The sequence below is a fragment of the Macaca nemestrina genome, chromosome 7 (assembly GCF_043159975.1).
Source record: "Macaca nemestrina isolate mMacNem1 chromosome 7, mMacNem.hap1, whole genome shotgun sequence".
NCBI classification, from domain to species: Eukaryota; Metazoa; Chordata; class Mammalia; order Primates; family Cercopithecidae; genus Macaca; species Macaca nemestrina.
The window spans coordinates 37,896,078-37,912,037 of record NC_092131.1 but is presented as its reverse complement, the minus strand read 5'-3'; the positions used below and the strand labels follow the sequence as shown (position 1 = coordinate 37,912,037).

The 15,960-nt window shown below is 44.7% G+C and overlaps 1 protein-coding gene across 17 annotated transcripts in view; it reads right to left on the bottom strand.

The window, feature by feature from the left end:
- Positions 1–10,457: 10,457 nt before the first annotated feature.
- Positions 10,458–15,960, bottom strand: part of LOC105472909 (solute carrier family 8 member A3) — a 141,489-nt gene continuing 135,986 nt past the window's right edge. For 13 of the 17 annotated variants that reach the window (XM_011726508.3, XM_011726505.3, XM_024790076.2 and 10 more), the window contains 2 exons: positions 14,995–15,270; positions 10,458–12,565 (listed from right to left, as the gene is read on the bottom strand). In XM_011726508.3, coding sequence (XP_011724810.1) covers positions 12,189–12,565; positions 14,995–15,270 — 653 coding nt within the window. In that variant the 3' untranslated portion in view covers positions 10,458–12,188. The remainder of the gene's footprint in view (positions 12,566–14,994; positions 15,271–15,960) is intronic. The other 4 variants (XM_011726511.2, XM_071099964.1, XM_071099970.1 and 1 more) reach the window with 2 other exon arrangements.

Below are 15,960 nucleotides of genomic sequence, written 5' to 3'. Positions count from 1 at the left end.
TGGGGTTGACCTTGCCTCCAGCAGAGATCCCCAGCCTGGCATGGGAAGGGGCAGGTCTGAGCTCACACTTGACTGCAGGGCAAGCTGCAAGCCCCTTCTGCCTTCCCCTGCATTCACAAGGACAGTAGGACCAAGAGTCAAGGAAAAGTGCATCTATCCTGTTTCTTCCTCCACCTGGAGATTCGTGAGCTATGCTCAGCCTCTATGGGGTGGGGAAGACTGGGGACATTTTTAGACAGGATGCTGAGAAGTAATTCCCGCTGGGGCCAGGCATCTTTTCAGGGGTGCTGTGATGCCAACAAAGAAGGGGCCCCAGGCCCATCCTTACTCCTGGTCCCCAAAAGGATCCAAGTGGGATGGGAAGCTGGTAGCACCAACCCCCTTGTAGATTAACAACAACAACAAAACATCAAAAAATAAAAAAAGCAAAACAACAACAACAAAACCAAAAACCAAAGACTAAAAAACCAAACAAAAACTAAAAAAAAAACAAACCCCTAGATCGCCAGGCTGTTCATCTGGCCATTTACCCCCAAGTTCCTGAATGACCTGCAAGGCCACAGTTGGGCCCGGCAAGGAGGCTGAAGACTTCCCAGGCACCCTGACCTTCTGGTCTGTGGCGTTAGGCCTGTTTCTGCTACACAGGTGGAAATAGGTGAAGCTTGATCTTTCCATGCAGCTCTGCCGAAGCAAGCTCTCAACCCTAGGGTCTGGATCAACATTCCACTTTGTGTGCCTTTCATGAGTTGATAAGGAAAAGGGCCATTACCTTGGTTCCATGCCTGCCTACTCCTGCAAGTGTCTGTGCTACTTATGGGACACAAGTCTCTCTTGTCATTTTTTGTCAAGTCTTGGTGGGGCACTCTGGCCAATTCCTTCTATTCTTCTATGCCACCCGTAGATGGCTGCTCCCTCTCCCGCTCTGCACTGCCTCTTTTTCCTCTGTCAGGATGCACTCTGTGAAGGCTGTCTTGCCCGTATCCTCCTAGCCAGAGCACTAACTCTAGCTACCGGTCGATGGTCCTGTATGTGGCACCCCAGACCAGACCTGTCTACAAGTTCAGGGCAACCCTGAGAATTCACACACTTGATGGTCACATACACTGCATACTTGGATGTGGTCTCTCCACACGATGATGGACACCTTGCTCAACTGCTCATAAGACTCAGTCAGGAGAGACCAGTATAAGCCGCAGTAAAGACACCCTTCCCAACCTCTCTGGCTCAGAACACAAAGGTGTTTTTCTCACTGCTGCAACACAGCAGTGAGATGAGGGTAATGTACTTAGCGCGGTGCCTGGTACAAAGCTGCAGCTCACTATCTGTCAGTCATCCTCCTCCTCCTTCTTTTTATCATCAGTGAGTGTTGGCACTGGGAGGAGCCTGAACAATCACCTATTCTAATGGTTATACGTGAAAAATCTAAAATCTCAATAGATAGGTGAAGTGGCCATCTCCAGGTCAAACACTTAGCTTGTGATGGAACCAGAATTAGAATTCACTTCTGTCAACTCCTGATTTAGCATTCTTAATAGCGATTATTTTGCTACACATTTAAAGAGGCATATGGCATATATAAATGGAAAATTCCATTAAATTATGGAAAGAAGTGTGTCTACTGAGATGTTGAGTAGCTCACTGTATCAGATTCTAAAAAGTGAGTTGTTTAGGGAAAGGTATAATGAAATATACCTGATAAGGCAGTGAAATGAGGTAGAGATAGCCTGATGGGATGCACATGCCATTGCAAAAAGTATTATGATGCGGGTTGCATGATGGAGCTGTAACTTCTAGAGGAGAGCTAAAAATGGAGGAACAGATTAATAGCAGCGAAATCACACGGTCTGGCAGGAAAGGCAGGGCCAGTGGAGAGAGCACCTACTACAGGAATCTTCAGCCTGGTTTTGCTATGAACTAGCTGTGTGTGTCCTTGAGCCATTGACTTCACCTCTCTGGGTCTCCTCAGTGTTTTTGCCCGGGAGTTCTCACTGTATGTCAGACATTTTGCTAAGCCTGTTACCTCATGAAATCATTGCAACAACTCTGTATGGTGTGCAGAAATCTCCTGCCTGCCCCTCTGGAGCCATTCTTTCCCCATTCTTCACCTGCTGTTGCTCTGCCTGGGGGACTAACTTTTATGCATGGCATCAATGGAGTTCTTGTGCTCTCTGGATGACCAGGAGTCCAGTGGGAGATGGGAGAGTTGGAGGGGAGGGAAGATAGGGTGTTATTCCTTATAAGGTTGCCTTGAGCTGGCTGTTTTTTGACTGAAAGATATCACTCCTTTCTAAGAGGCCTATCTACCTGATTCTCTCTCCTTCTCAGTTCCTGAAACCTCTCCTCCCCTGCCACTTGGGCCTAGGAGGAAGCAAACTCGTAAAGTGGAACTCTGGGTTTGGGTTGGTCATCAGCAGCTCAAGGATAACTTCCTTGATGAGGGCAAATAGGACCCAGGTAGTTCACAGTAAAGGGTGGCATAATGAATACTCAAATTATCACTGAATGGGGTAGTGAATAAAGTGGAGGGCAAGGTGCTGGGAGATCAAGCAGTTCTAACACTTTGTTACTAGGGCAATTGCAGTATTTTCAAAAATTATGGCATCACCTGATTCTTTGCATGACCCTAGAGAATATACATGGGGAAAAAGACAAATTAAAAGCTATGAATATGCACAGGGAGAACTGGAAGTCCTCCCAGGAAACTTTAAAGGAGTCCCTCCTCTCCTACAGCTGCAGGGACCATAGGGATATGGACCAAACCCAAGTTGCAGCATTAATTAAATGCCGGACCCCATCAGGACTCTTCAGGTCATGAGTAGGGAAGGAGTAACACCAAATAACATATGACTTAACCTACCCATGTAGAACTGGGTACCTTTCCCAATAAATTATATATATGTATATAGGGAAAACAGCCCATTCATGTCCAGAAAGCACCAGTAACCCACACAAACAGGCAATTTTGACTCCTGTGGTAACTCCAGGTAACAGCTTTGCTGCCTTTCCCAAAAAGCATGAACCTATTTCTGCACAGTATGCCAGCATCAGCCAGAAGCGGACAGCGTCGTCTGTAACCTTACTCACAGGAGACCATCAAAGACTGTGGTGGATGGAAATTTTCCCAGTGGACAGAACTTCAGGCAGTACATTGAACTGTCCACTTGGGCCTGAATCATGGATCTACACCAACTCATGCAGTAGATGATGGGTGACTGGCTCACTGAGGACTTGAAGCTAATTGGTGGCAAGAAAAATTAGGAATTTAGGAATTCCGTGTATGGAATGGGCCCCGTAGTGTGAAGATATAGTGCCCCATACAAATGCCTATCAGAGAGCAACCATGGTGGTAGACGTTCTCCATACGACTCATGCTGTTATGAGTCATGACTTATGCTTTGATTAATATTAGTTGGCCCATGACTTATGCTTTCATTAATATTAGTTGGCCCCTCTCTCTAGCCACCCTGATGCTGGCTCAGTGGATCCATGAACAAAATGGCATGTCAACAGGGATGGAGGCCATACTTGGACTCAACAGCATGGCTGTCCTCTCACCAAGGCCCATTTGGTTACTGCCACTGATGAGTGTATGACCTGCTCACAGCAGAAGCAACTGATGAGCCATTGACGTGGCAATATCTCCCAGAAAGGCCAGCGGGTTATATGGTGTCAGATTGATTTCCTTGGACAATCGCCATTATAGAAAATGTAGCAGTCAGTCTTCACAGAGGATAGACTCATATTCTGGGTATGAATTTGCCTTTCTTGCCCATAGTGTTTTTACTAGGGTGTCCGTTTATGGACTTTGAATGTTTTATCCATTGCAATGATATCTTTCACAACATTGTCTGACCAGGGTCACTGGTCTTACCACTTTTCCCATTACCCAAAGGTGGAATGACCTGATTCAGGCTCAATTACAGCATCAGCTAGAAGATAATACCTTGTGATATTAAGATGCTATCATACTGAATGCAGTATATGCTGTAATTGGGGGCCAATATCTAGTGCTATCTACCCATAGAAGGGATCATAGTTCTGGACACTAAGGGGTAGAGATGGGTGATGCCTCTCATTATTATGCCTAATAACCCACTTGAAGAATCTTACTTTCTGTTTCTATAGTTTTGGTCTCAGCAGGTTTGGAAGTCCCAATGACCAATGGAGAAATGGTTGCACCAAAGAAGACTTCTGGTTCTGATGAATTAGAAGTAGATACTGCCTCCTAGTGATTTTGGGTTCACTGAACTGGTGAGGTGAATGTCCTAATTACCTGGGGGAAATCAGGTTGCTGTTGCATAATGAGAATACGAAGGACTGGGTTTGCAATGTGGGAATTCATCTGATGTACCTTTTCATACTCCCTTGCCCAAAAGTACTGGTCAACTGAAAACTGAGCAACATGCCAAGAATTCAAATCTTGTGGGAATGAAAGTTTGGGTTATCCGACCAAGGAAAGAACCTCATCTAACTGAGATGTTGGCTAAGAGTAAAAGGAATGGAATGGCTGGAAAATATGGCAGCACGACAGAGTAGAAGGTGCATGTAGACAGTCCATCTCTTACTAACTCTGTAAGACACAATATTTTAGGGTGACCAACTGTCCCAGTTTTCCAGGACTGAGGGATTTCCTAGGACACAGGACTTTCAGTGGTAAAACCAGAAAAGTCCTAGGCAAACCAGATAAGTTATCCTATTTACGATCTGTGCTTTCTTCTTCACTACCCTGGCAGTAAATAATAACTATCTTACCTACCCAACAGGTGCATATGAAGATAATGGCCAATCTAGATATTAAGCCCAGCTCTGCCACTTACTTGTGGAATGACCTTGGACAGATGACATAACTTCTCACAAAGCTTCACTCTCTTCTTCAGGCCCACCATTACCTGACTTACTTATTAGCATTAATGAACTCCTTTGGCCTGCTGCCTCTTCCATGTCACCCTTTCTTTGACACCAAACATGTCTGCCTCTCTTCTCCACTGTGTCTAGAGGCTCACCTGACTTGGAGGTGCTGGTGTCCCTTGACCATCTCTCCAAATCTTAATACTCAAGTTTAACATTTCTAGGGTGTATGGAAGGTGCTAAACACTGTGGCAATTGACTTGAGAATGGTTTGTTTAATTGTTGCAAAACTGTATTTTTGGATTAGGGAAACTGAAGCTCAGGGAGGCAGTCAATTGTTTAAAATTCCACAAGAGGTAAAAATAGTAGATCTGGGCTTCAAACCCCACAGAACACTGGAGACAAGCATCAACATGCAAAGGCCAAAATGCAATACTTCAAGCCTTGATCCATAGCAGGTGTCATGTGTACAAACGGCCTCAGGACCGGACTCGTCACATGAATAAGAGACATGGGTTGGGTAAGAACTCTAGTAAACTGAGAGAGTAAACACTGTGTACGTAGATAGGGTGGCCACTTAGCAGTTCCACTGGAGTTGTGGCCTCATAAGAATGCCCACCCAGTGTGGCCAGAGAATCCAGATTTTTACACAACATGTTTCTGTTTTAAAACATTGACAATATTCCAGCTTTGAAAAAGCACTGTAGGAATCAAACACATCAAGTCTGCTGGCCACCAGGTTTTAACGCCTGCCCCATAGTCATGGAAGGAGAAATTGATTGAGTAAGGACTCAGTCAGAGGTGATGATCATAGCCAACAAAAACAAAAACAAACAAACAAAAGAAACAACAGTTATCATGCACTGTAGAAGCAATCCCACTGATGTAATTTGCAGTTTGTAAAGATGACAGAATGACAACCACTCCCATTGTGTTTTTGCTGAGGTAGAAGCTAGAAAGAACTTGAGAAACAGCAGAAAGGACTAAGATTAGAAATCAGAATCTAAAGATTTGAGGTACCAGAATAGTTTACCTTGGGCTACACCTCCTTTCCAGATTTTTAAGAAAGAATGATGCAATCCCATTTCTGGGAATATATTCAAAGCAAATGAAATCAGCATCTCAAAGAGGTATCTGTATATGCATGTTCAATGCGGCATTCTTCAGAATAGCCAAGATGTGGAAATAACCCAATTGTCTGTCGACAGATGAATGAGTAGAGAAGTTGTAGTGTGTGTGTGTGTGTGTGTGTGTGTGTGTGTGTATGTGTATATGCACACACACACAATATGCATATAATGGAGTATTAATTGGCCTTAAAAAAGAAAGAAATTCTGCCACTTGTGACAACATGGATGAAGCTGTAAGACATTATGCTACGTGAAATACGCCAGGCACAGAAAACACAACTACGGCATGATTTCACTTATACGTGGAATCTACAAAAGTTGGAACTCATAGACACAGAGTGTAGAAGGGTGGCTATCAGGGGATGGGTGGGGGAGAGAGGAAGCTGTTGCTCAAAGAGTACACACCTGCGGTTATAAGAGGAACAAGTTCTGGAGACCTAATGTCCAGCACGGTGACTATAGTTGATGACAATGTATTGAGTACTTGAAATTTGCTAAGAGAATAGATCCTAAGTATTCGCATCACAAAAAAGGGCAACTATATGAGGTGACAGATATGCTAACCAGTTTGATTGTGGTGACCATTCCACAAAGTAAACAAATACCAAAACAGCATATTGTAGACCTCAAATATATATAATTTTTATTTGTTCATTACACTTCAGTAAAACTGTAAGAAAAAAGAAAAGAAAGAATAAGTTTACTAGTAAAGGCTGATCTTAGTTTTCATAAAGTCAGTTTGACTTCCCCTCCCCTTTGTTCCTTCCTGAAAATGCCATAAATGCCATATGACACACCAACCAGGGCCGTGTTCCAGGAGTCTTTTTTGGATTCACTTTGCCAAGAAGATGTCTTTTGAATCACCCCCTCCCTGGGGCCAGATGACACTCCATCAAAAATTGTAATCAGGCTACTTAATCCAAATCACTTTGTCACAGTTAAATTTCTCTTTTGGAAATTTCCATCAGTCTGCCCTTGGCTTTTACTGGCACATTGACCATTCAGGTGCCCCCAGAGGAAGTGCCTCACTTAGTAAGAATGGAGACAAAGGAGAGGAGGAGGGAACTGTGGTAGGGTGAGAGAACCAGTTGCTGACTGGCTTCTCTCGCCTTCCCTCCCCGGACCCTGGCTGCCTCTCTAGGAAACTCTCTCTCGCTGGCTAGATCCAGCTTCCTCTAAGTCTCATTCTTTGTTCTGGTGTTTGTCGCAAGGGCCATAATATTCTGGAAAGAGCTTCAATTTGGAATCAGAAGACCTGTGTTTGTGTCTGCCTCTTACTATCTGCATTCTCCTGGGAAATCATCTAACCTCTCAGAACTTCGTTGATAAAATAAGAGTATCTACCACTTGTGGTTCTTATCAGACTCAAACACATGTATATGAAAGGCTTTTTGTAAACCACGAAAATCCACATAGACATAGGTCAGATTGCTCTTGGCCATCGATAGTAAAAATATCTATCTTTAATCACAAAGGGGAGTGTGGCAGAAGCAAACATTCAAACACATTTCATCCTTTTGCAGTATAGAATGGTCAATGGGAAGTGGCTGCCCTGACAAGAATAATATCTCCTAGTCCCCGTTGCATGTGAGTAGGTTGAAGTGACCAACTTTTACTAATAAAAGAATATGAGTGAAAGTAATGAGTACTACTTCAAAACCAAGGTAGTCAGAAGTGTGTGTGTGGGCTTTTTCTAATTTTTGTTCCATCTACTGCTAGATGAAGAACACTCCAGGGCCCCAGAGGCTGACAGAGTTACAAAATAGAAGGAAACTGAGTCCCTGAATCATCACATGGATGAAAGCCACCTGCAAGAACATCTTTATTGGATTATTACAGGAGTGAGAAATAAAATTTTATCTTGCTAAGGCATTGAAATATTGGGGTTTATTTATTACAGCAGCTAACATTGCCCTAATGATAAATGAGCCAAAGAGGTGGGCGTGTTGTGGCTATCAGTAAGAAGTGCTGAAAATGAACATGTGCACAATGGCTAACAACATCTTCTTCATATTGACTAATACACAGGCCATAGGGCCAAGGAGTTGCAAAGGGGCATCTGCAATGGTGTGTCAATTAAGGTAGCCGGGCAGTTTGAGTGTGTGCATGCACGCGTGCATGCATGTGTGCACATGTGCACACACACACTGCTTTTGTATATATTCTAGGACCACAATATTAAAGCTAGAAGTAATTGGCTTCAGAGGTCTTTTATGAAAACCTCACTTATAGTTCAGGAAATTGTGATCCAGAGAGAAGATGAATCCAAAGAGAAGAGGGATTGTTAGTGGGGGCATCTAAACTAGTACCCAGGGCTTCAGATTCCTGGGATGCATTCCTCAACTCTCCTCCTATTGTTCATTCCATCTCCTGTTTTGACAAAGCCTAACACCTGGATAACCCAGAAAGGACTCAGAAAATGGTAGTGATGATGGGCACAAATGGATTTTGTGATTTTGTATCTACCATTTAATCTGCTAAAAAACATTTTTTTTTTTTCATTTTTAACTTAGTGGCTGGCAAAAAAAAAAACTGAATGAGGCTTTTAGTCCAACCTCTTTCCCTGACTGCTTTTTGTGCTAATCTGTTACACTCACAAATCCCATTGACATCTCGTTCTCAGCTTCCATGGTAGGAATTGTGTTCCTGATGCTGCTTTCTCAGCCCCATTTTTGGCCATAAGTTTAAGCCCAGGACCCTATTGCAGACAACTTCTAAACCTCAGCAGAGGGCACAGTGGGGCCACAGTTAGGATCCACCTACCCTTAGCCTTCCTCTTGACTTCTATCCTAGCCATGCTGACTGCTGCCATTCCATGACTGTGCCATGTCATGCTTTACGCATGTGCCTTTGAATGTGCTGTTCACTTTTTGTCCATCCTTCAATATGAAGCCCCTCACCAAAGTAAATCATGATTTCATCTTCCTTCAAGATCCTACTTACCTGTTACATTCTCTGTGAAGTCTTTCCCAATTCTTCCAGGCTGAGTTAATATTTTCTTCCATTGTGTTCCCATGGCACTCTGTTTAGGTCACTTTTAGAGTGCTCAGGGCATAGGACTGCCATTAGTATTTGCACTTTGGTGTCCACAAGCGTCATAAACCCCTTCCCATCACTTGGCTTTCAGAAGGGGCAATAGTACCTACAATGTGATCATCACCCTTCTCTCCACACCTGGGTTGTTTGTACCAAGAGTGAACATTTGACACAAAACACCCAATCCACAGGCACCCCAACACTGTGACTGCCTTCTACAAAGGATTCTGCCTTCTCAGAATGGCCCTCTGGAGATGGAGAGTTGGCCATATTCTCTCGATTGAGAATTTGCACTCAGAGGAAAAGAGGGAAGTTCCAGTTCATTGTGGTGATCAAAGCTGTGAGGTCATGATATAATGTCAGGGCTGGTGACTGTGCTGGGCTGTGTGTAAGAAAATAAACCAGAGGAAGCCCCTTGGGAGATAAAAGAAGAGGATGGGCCCAATGGGCAGAAGGAAGCAAGGGTGAGAGAGACCAGGTGGCCTGGGGAAGGTGGGGAGAGAGACCAGGTGGCCTGGGGAAGGTGGGGAGAGTGGGCTCGGTTCCTGATGGCTTTCAGGCTCCTATGGCCTGGCGGCTGTGCCTCCTGCCTTGGGTTCCACAAGATCCCCCCACCAGGCCTTCGCAGCATTGCCCCGTTCTTTGAACAGGTTTAATGGGCTTCTGGATCACTTCCCCCACGTAGACTGTGAGTTTTTTTGTTTGTTTTGTTTTGTTTTAGACAGAGTCTTGCTCTGTCGCCTAGGCTGGAGTGCCGTGGCACAATCTCAGCTCACTGCAACCTCTGTCTCCTGGGTTCAAGCAATTATTGTGCCTCAGCCTTCTGAGTGACTGGGATTACAGGCATGTGCCACCATGCCTGGCTAACTTTTAAAATTTTTAGTAGACCTGTTAGCCAGGCTTGTCTTGAACTCCTGACCTCAAGCAATCCACCCGCCTCTGCCTCCCAAAGTGCTGGGATTACAGGCATGAGCCACCATGCCCAGCCTAGACTGTGAGTTTCTTGAGGTCAGGAGCTATGTCTTGCTCTTCTTTGTATCACCAGAGTGTCATTCAATGTATTCGACATGCTCTTAAATTGCTTGTTGAATGAATGATGAGTAAATGAATGAGTGCAGACATGTCTGTTGGTAATAGGTGCAGGGCACCGTTTTCCTAGCTGGAGTCTGGCACGGCCAATGCCTTTCTGATACAGAAACCTCCTTCTTCCATAACTACCACAGCTCTTACTACTACTTACATCTTCTAACTTCGCAAAGTTCGGGTTTTGACAAGTGGCATTTTCCTGAAGTACTTTTGCTTAAAATATACTGGGTTTGACACATTGGCACCTGAGTGTGAGAGGCGGTGACACCTTCACCTGAGTCACATCTCCTCAGAAGAAGCCCACTGTGGCCCCCTGGACCTTCCACTGAAGAAACACAGGGAGAAGCAAGCTGTACGTAGAGAGATATAAGTATAGCTTTTATTTTTTTTTGAACCAACCCAACATTTCCACCGGCAATTGTCAACATAGCTTATGACATGAGCACTGTTTCTTTTTTAGTTATTTTTTTCTTAAAAAATGTGTTTAAAATTAACAGGTGTTTTTTAATTTCTCCCCCCCCCTTAGAAAATGTATTTATGTCAATGCAGAAAGCCTAAAGATCCGTGGGCAGTTTTGTGATGACATCTTATGTCTGTTTATTTGCGTGTATGTGTGTGTGTGTTAAAGCCAGGTCTTCCCACATTTGTTGGGAAAAGGTCTGTAGGGCACAGAGATCTCTTTCTCTAAAAACCCAGGCTCCACAGGATTATGACAACTAAGATTCCTCTTACTGGAGCAAGAACTACCCCACAGGCTGGAAAAAGATCTTCATGAAGTTTAAAAACAAGCAGGAACGTGGGAGAAATGAGGAATTCCAGTTCCTATCTTGTAAAAATGCTTTCATATGTGACCTGAGGGACCAGGAGAGGTGAAGGGAGCCCCTTGTTCTCTTATAAAATCTCTAAGTTTTTACACTACTTCAAGAAATATAGTCAGCCCTCTTTGTATAGAGCATTAGGAAGCAAGAGAGTGGTGAAGGTGACATTCCTCAGGCACATTGACATTTAAAATACAAACTTTTCACTTAAATCTCTCACTGGTTGGATATCTCTTCTCTCCTGCCTCAGGTACAAAGTCAAAGATACTAAGAAGGACTGAATCCCTTTTGTTCTTCCAGTAGCCCTTTGTCATCACACACCATTCCTATTTTTGTCCCATCTCTCCTACTTGGTGGGTCTTCCTGCAGAAGGATACACAAGTGGACACTGACACAATAAGACACACAGAACTGGAAAGACTTGGGCAAAGAGGGACAATTGCTTTTTGTATTTGACTTGATTCAATATAAGTATAAAAAGCTCCTCCTGCTCCAGTTGAAGCTCCTGTAAGATCTTTAGTACCCTGCATGGGTGAGTGAGCTTATGTCTACCCCAACGCCATCACTCCTCCCAAGAACTGAGAGAAAACAGTGAGATGGGGAACTGGATCTTGATGGAGCCAAGGGGTGGTGGGAGAGCATACGTCTGAAAATTCATGTTTCTCTCTGTTGGCTCAGACCTGGAATTCCTTCGTGGCACCTTTTTCACTCACTTCAGGGAAAAAAAAAAAAAAAAGACAAAACAAAACAATAAGCAAAACCTAATGGCAAAATGAAAGCAACCAGAATAATGATTACAATGAAAAAAGAACCCCACCCTAGCCACATGAATGTGACTCATTTTCACGTCTTATCAGCTGAGTGAGATAATAGGGACGTATGGAATTGGGCAGAGAGGAGAAACCCTGCCTCCAAAGAAATGAGAGGCAAAGGAATAATCAGAAGGTGGAATAGAAGGAGGTGAAAGGCTCTGACCTTTGCTTTGGGTCAGGGATATGAGGAGGAGATGGGGTGGAGGTGGATTTGTTGCTGTCGTTTGTTTGTATTTAATTAAATACTGTGTAAAGTCGGTGATTCCTCCATTGTTTGATTGATTAAGACTTTGCCCTTTCAGTTCATTGCCAGGGCCTAAGTTGGGTGAAGTTCCTGGGGCTTGGGTCCTGATGCTGCCTCTCTAGGGCAACGCAGCCTGGAGAGGTCACTGGTGGGGAAGTGCCCTTCTCTTAGGAGAAGTCCTAGGCCTGCCCTGTCGGAGGCTCTGTTCCGCGGCTCAGAACCCCTTAATGTAGCAATAGGCCTCTAGTGTGGCAAAGAGTATGTAGAGGAGCCACAGGCTTACAAAGAGCCATGTTGTGGCGAGCTTGCAGCCACGGGGGCCACCAAGCTCCCCTCCCAGGTGTGGCCGCCGTCGGTACAAGAGCACGCTGATGCAGACAAATGCAAAGATGGTGAAGAGGGTGACAGAGAAGGCCAGCGTGCCAGCCGATACGTGGAACTCCTGTCCCTGCAGAGCCCAGTAGATGGCGGCCACGGACCAGGCCAGGCCGATGCCCAGGAAGACGTTGACGGCGTTGCTGCCCGTCACGTTGCCGATGGAGGCGTCTGCATATACATCCTGGAGGGCAGCAGCTTTGCTGGCAAACGTATCTGGAAAAGGACAGAGACACATGGGAGCTGGCAGGAGGCTAAGGTGTGCAGGGTCTGTCTTCCAGTATGCCCAAAAAGCAGCTTGAGCTGGTGGGCTGAGCCCGGGAATGAGAGACAAGGGCTAGGGGGCCACTCCTACCTCCTAGCTCTGCCACAAGCAAGCGTGCGGCTCTGGGTAGGTCACATCCCTAGTCTGGGCTTCCCATCCCTCATCTGCAGTGATCTAAAAGATTCTGAAGGGCTTTCCAGTTCTGATATTTACTGAGTGGGCTTATTGTTCTCCTTTGACTACTTTTTCGATAAGGGAAGTTTGCCATCCCATAATATCTCCCCAGGGAACCTTGACACCGTGGGAAGCTGCTTGGAGTAGATGCCTGATTTTAACTGTCATATGGGGCATTTATTCACAAACCACCAACAGTTATTGAGCAATGCCTACTGACTCAAAACTGGGCAAGGTACTGGATTTTGGGGACAGAGGACATGCTGGGGAAGCATGATGGGGACATGCAGGGTGAACTGTGGATTCAAGGAAGATGGGGCTCTGTCTTTGTGGTTTTTATGTGTATCACAGGGCTTTGCAGGGTGTTTGACTTTAGATCTTGGTACAGATTGTAGCTATAGGGAGGACTGTCAGAGACATCTAGCCCAATCCTTTTATTTTACAGGTAAGAAAAATAAGGGTCAAATAATTTACCCAAGGTCACATAGGATGTTAGCAAGAGACTTGACCCTAAGGCCCTCAGGTAAGGACCCTTTCCATATCATCAACTATATCCAAAGAACTTCAGCCAAAGCCACTAAATCAGATGAGTGGATCACAGGATAACCTTCTTAAAGCCTCAAATGCTGTTAGCTGTTGTCTTGGCCAATTGCAAGGACTTGGAGCTGCCTAAAGATATTTGCCTGCTTTGCTTCATTATTGCCATTTTTTTTAGGTCTCCCAGAGAAAACCTCTTACCCTGTCTCGCCTATGGCTTTGTTTTTTTGTTTGTTTTTGTTGTTGTTGTTGTTGTTGTTTGCTTCTGATCCTCTGATATTTCTTCCCACCTCTATGCTTTCCCCCATATTTCCTCCCTCCCCTCTGATAGTTCAGGTCCCCCAAGGCTTGGAGAAAAGAGATCACAGGGCATCTCATCCACAGGCCTTCCCGGGATCATCCATCTAATTTCCAGCCTCCTGATGCATTTCCACGATAGCTAAATCTCTTGCATCACTAATGGACAAATAATCCCACTGGCCTGCGCTGGGGTTTTGGAAAGAGGTTTTCCTAGAATTTGATGTGAATTCAGCTACTATCTTGAAGGATATGTTTGCTTGGTACAGGAAAGATTTCTCTTGGTCCAGCCAGAAGAGTCCTGTCTGATGAGATTTAGCCTAACCTCCTGCAGGAGGATGCGCTCTGTTTCTTTCTGGGGCAATTGGGATGCCAGCTCCCTGGCAGAAGTTCAGAGTTCAGAGGCCCCAAAGCCCCTAACTGAATTAAGTAAAGAACCTGGGCTAGTGCAGCCCCTCTCTACCTGCTAACTCTTACATTCAGGCCCAGCTTTCATCCTTATGCAGTACCTTTGCTTTTTCTTCTTAGGATTTAACAAGATAACTTTCATTATAGTAGTTAAGTGTTATCTCCTTCACTAGATTATAAACTCCACGTGGAGAAGGAAGCATGTGTATCTTGCCTTTCACTATAGTTCCAAAAACTAGCACAATACTGTAACAGGCATAATACGTGCTTAGTAAATATTTATTCAACAAATAAAGGAATGTCTGCCCCTTTTTGTTTGTCTTTGAGTGTTCCTAAGAAAAAGAAAAAGTATGTAATTCATCCTATAAAAAGATAAAAGCTGTGGAGCTTCCTTTGCCTGTTCTGCTAGGAGATGCTTTGTACTCACAGTGTCCTTCCAAGTAGAGGAGGCCAAGAATGTATGCGGGCATTTCTCCTTTGATATCTTTGAGTTGGCTCATCTTTAACCTCTCAGAGATCGCCAGAGGTAAATAGAAGGAGAACAATATCTACATTCTTTTAATTTCACTCTTTGCATCTATTCACATAATGTGGAGGTTAAGAAATTGGACCACTTACTTGGGCATGTAGCTTAACCTCTGTGGGCCTCAGTTTCTTTGTCTGTGAAGTGGGGATAATAACTTACCATATTTAATAGGGCTTTGGGAAACATTACAGGGAGAAAATGTAAACGTGTAAATTGCTGAACACACATAGTGTCTGTCAAATTGAAAGTGCTCAAGAAATATTAGCTGTCATTACTAATGTCATTAGTTATCTCTTTGATTGACTTTTGTGCACTTTAAGGGCAGAGGCTCTGTTAAGTTCAGATCTCAGATGGTATGGAAGATAATCAGATGGAGTCCAGGGGTCATTTGAACCAGGTAAAATCCTCTTTGCAAATTCAAGCACCTCTCACTCTCACCTGGGACTGAGGTGCCAAATGCCACGAAAACAACAGCTGTGACTGAATCCTTGAGACCAATGGTGCAGCCAAAGTGCGAGGCCAGGTCCCCAATGATGGCAGTGAGCATGCCGATGATGAGGATGGAGACGGCGAAGCAGGCCCAGCCGTGGCAGTACTCTGTGGGGGGCACACAGGCAAACAGCACCTTCCAGAAGACTGTCAGGAAGTGCATGACGTAGTCAAAGCAGGAGGGCAGCCTCTCCTCCCCGGATTCATCCTCATCCTCATCCCCTGCTGGAGGCAAGATAAACAGGCAAGAGAAAGGGGAGCGAGGTCAGATAATCATTCATAAGAAAGTCAAACCCAACCTGCACCACAGGCATCATCCGCTAGAAGGGGACTCCAGCTGTCTTCTGGGTAGCTGATGGGGGCCAGGGCCAGGATGCCAGAAAATAGTTGGGAAACAATTTGATATGCCTCACCAGTCAATTTGAGTGCAGGGCACCAAGGTAGAGTGGGAGAGAGAGGGCCAGGGAATAAGGAAGAAAAGAAAGAAGGAGATTAAGATGAACAAGACAAGTGGAGCAGAAAGAAAGGAGGATGCAAACCATCATTCTCAGCAAACTAACTCAAGAACAGAAAACCAAACACCATATGTTCTCACTCATAAATGGGAGCTGAACAATGAGAACACATGGACACAGGGAGGGGAACATCACACACTGGGGCCTGTCAGGGAGTGGGGACTAGGGGAGGTATAGCATTAGGAGAAATACGTAATGTAGATGACGGGTTGATGGGTACAGCAAATGGCACGTGTATACCTATGTAACAAAATTGCATGTTCTACACACGTACCCTAGAACTTAAAGTATAATTTAGAAAAAAGAAAGAAAGGAGAACGCACAAGCTGCATTTTGTTGTCTAGGCAAAGAAAAGTGAAATCAGTTCAGCATGGCCACTCTTCACTGGACACCAGCAGGG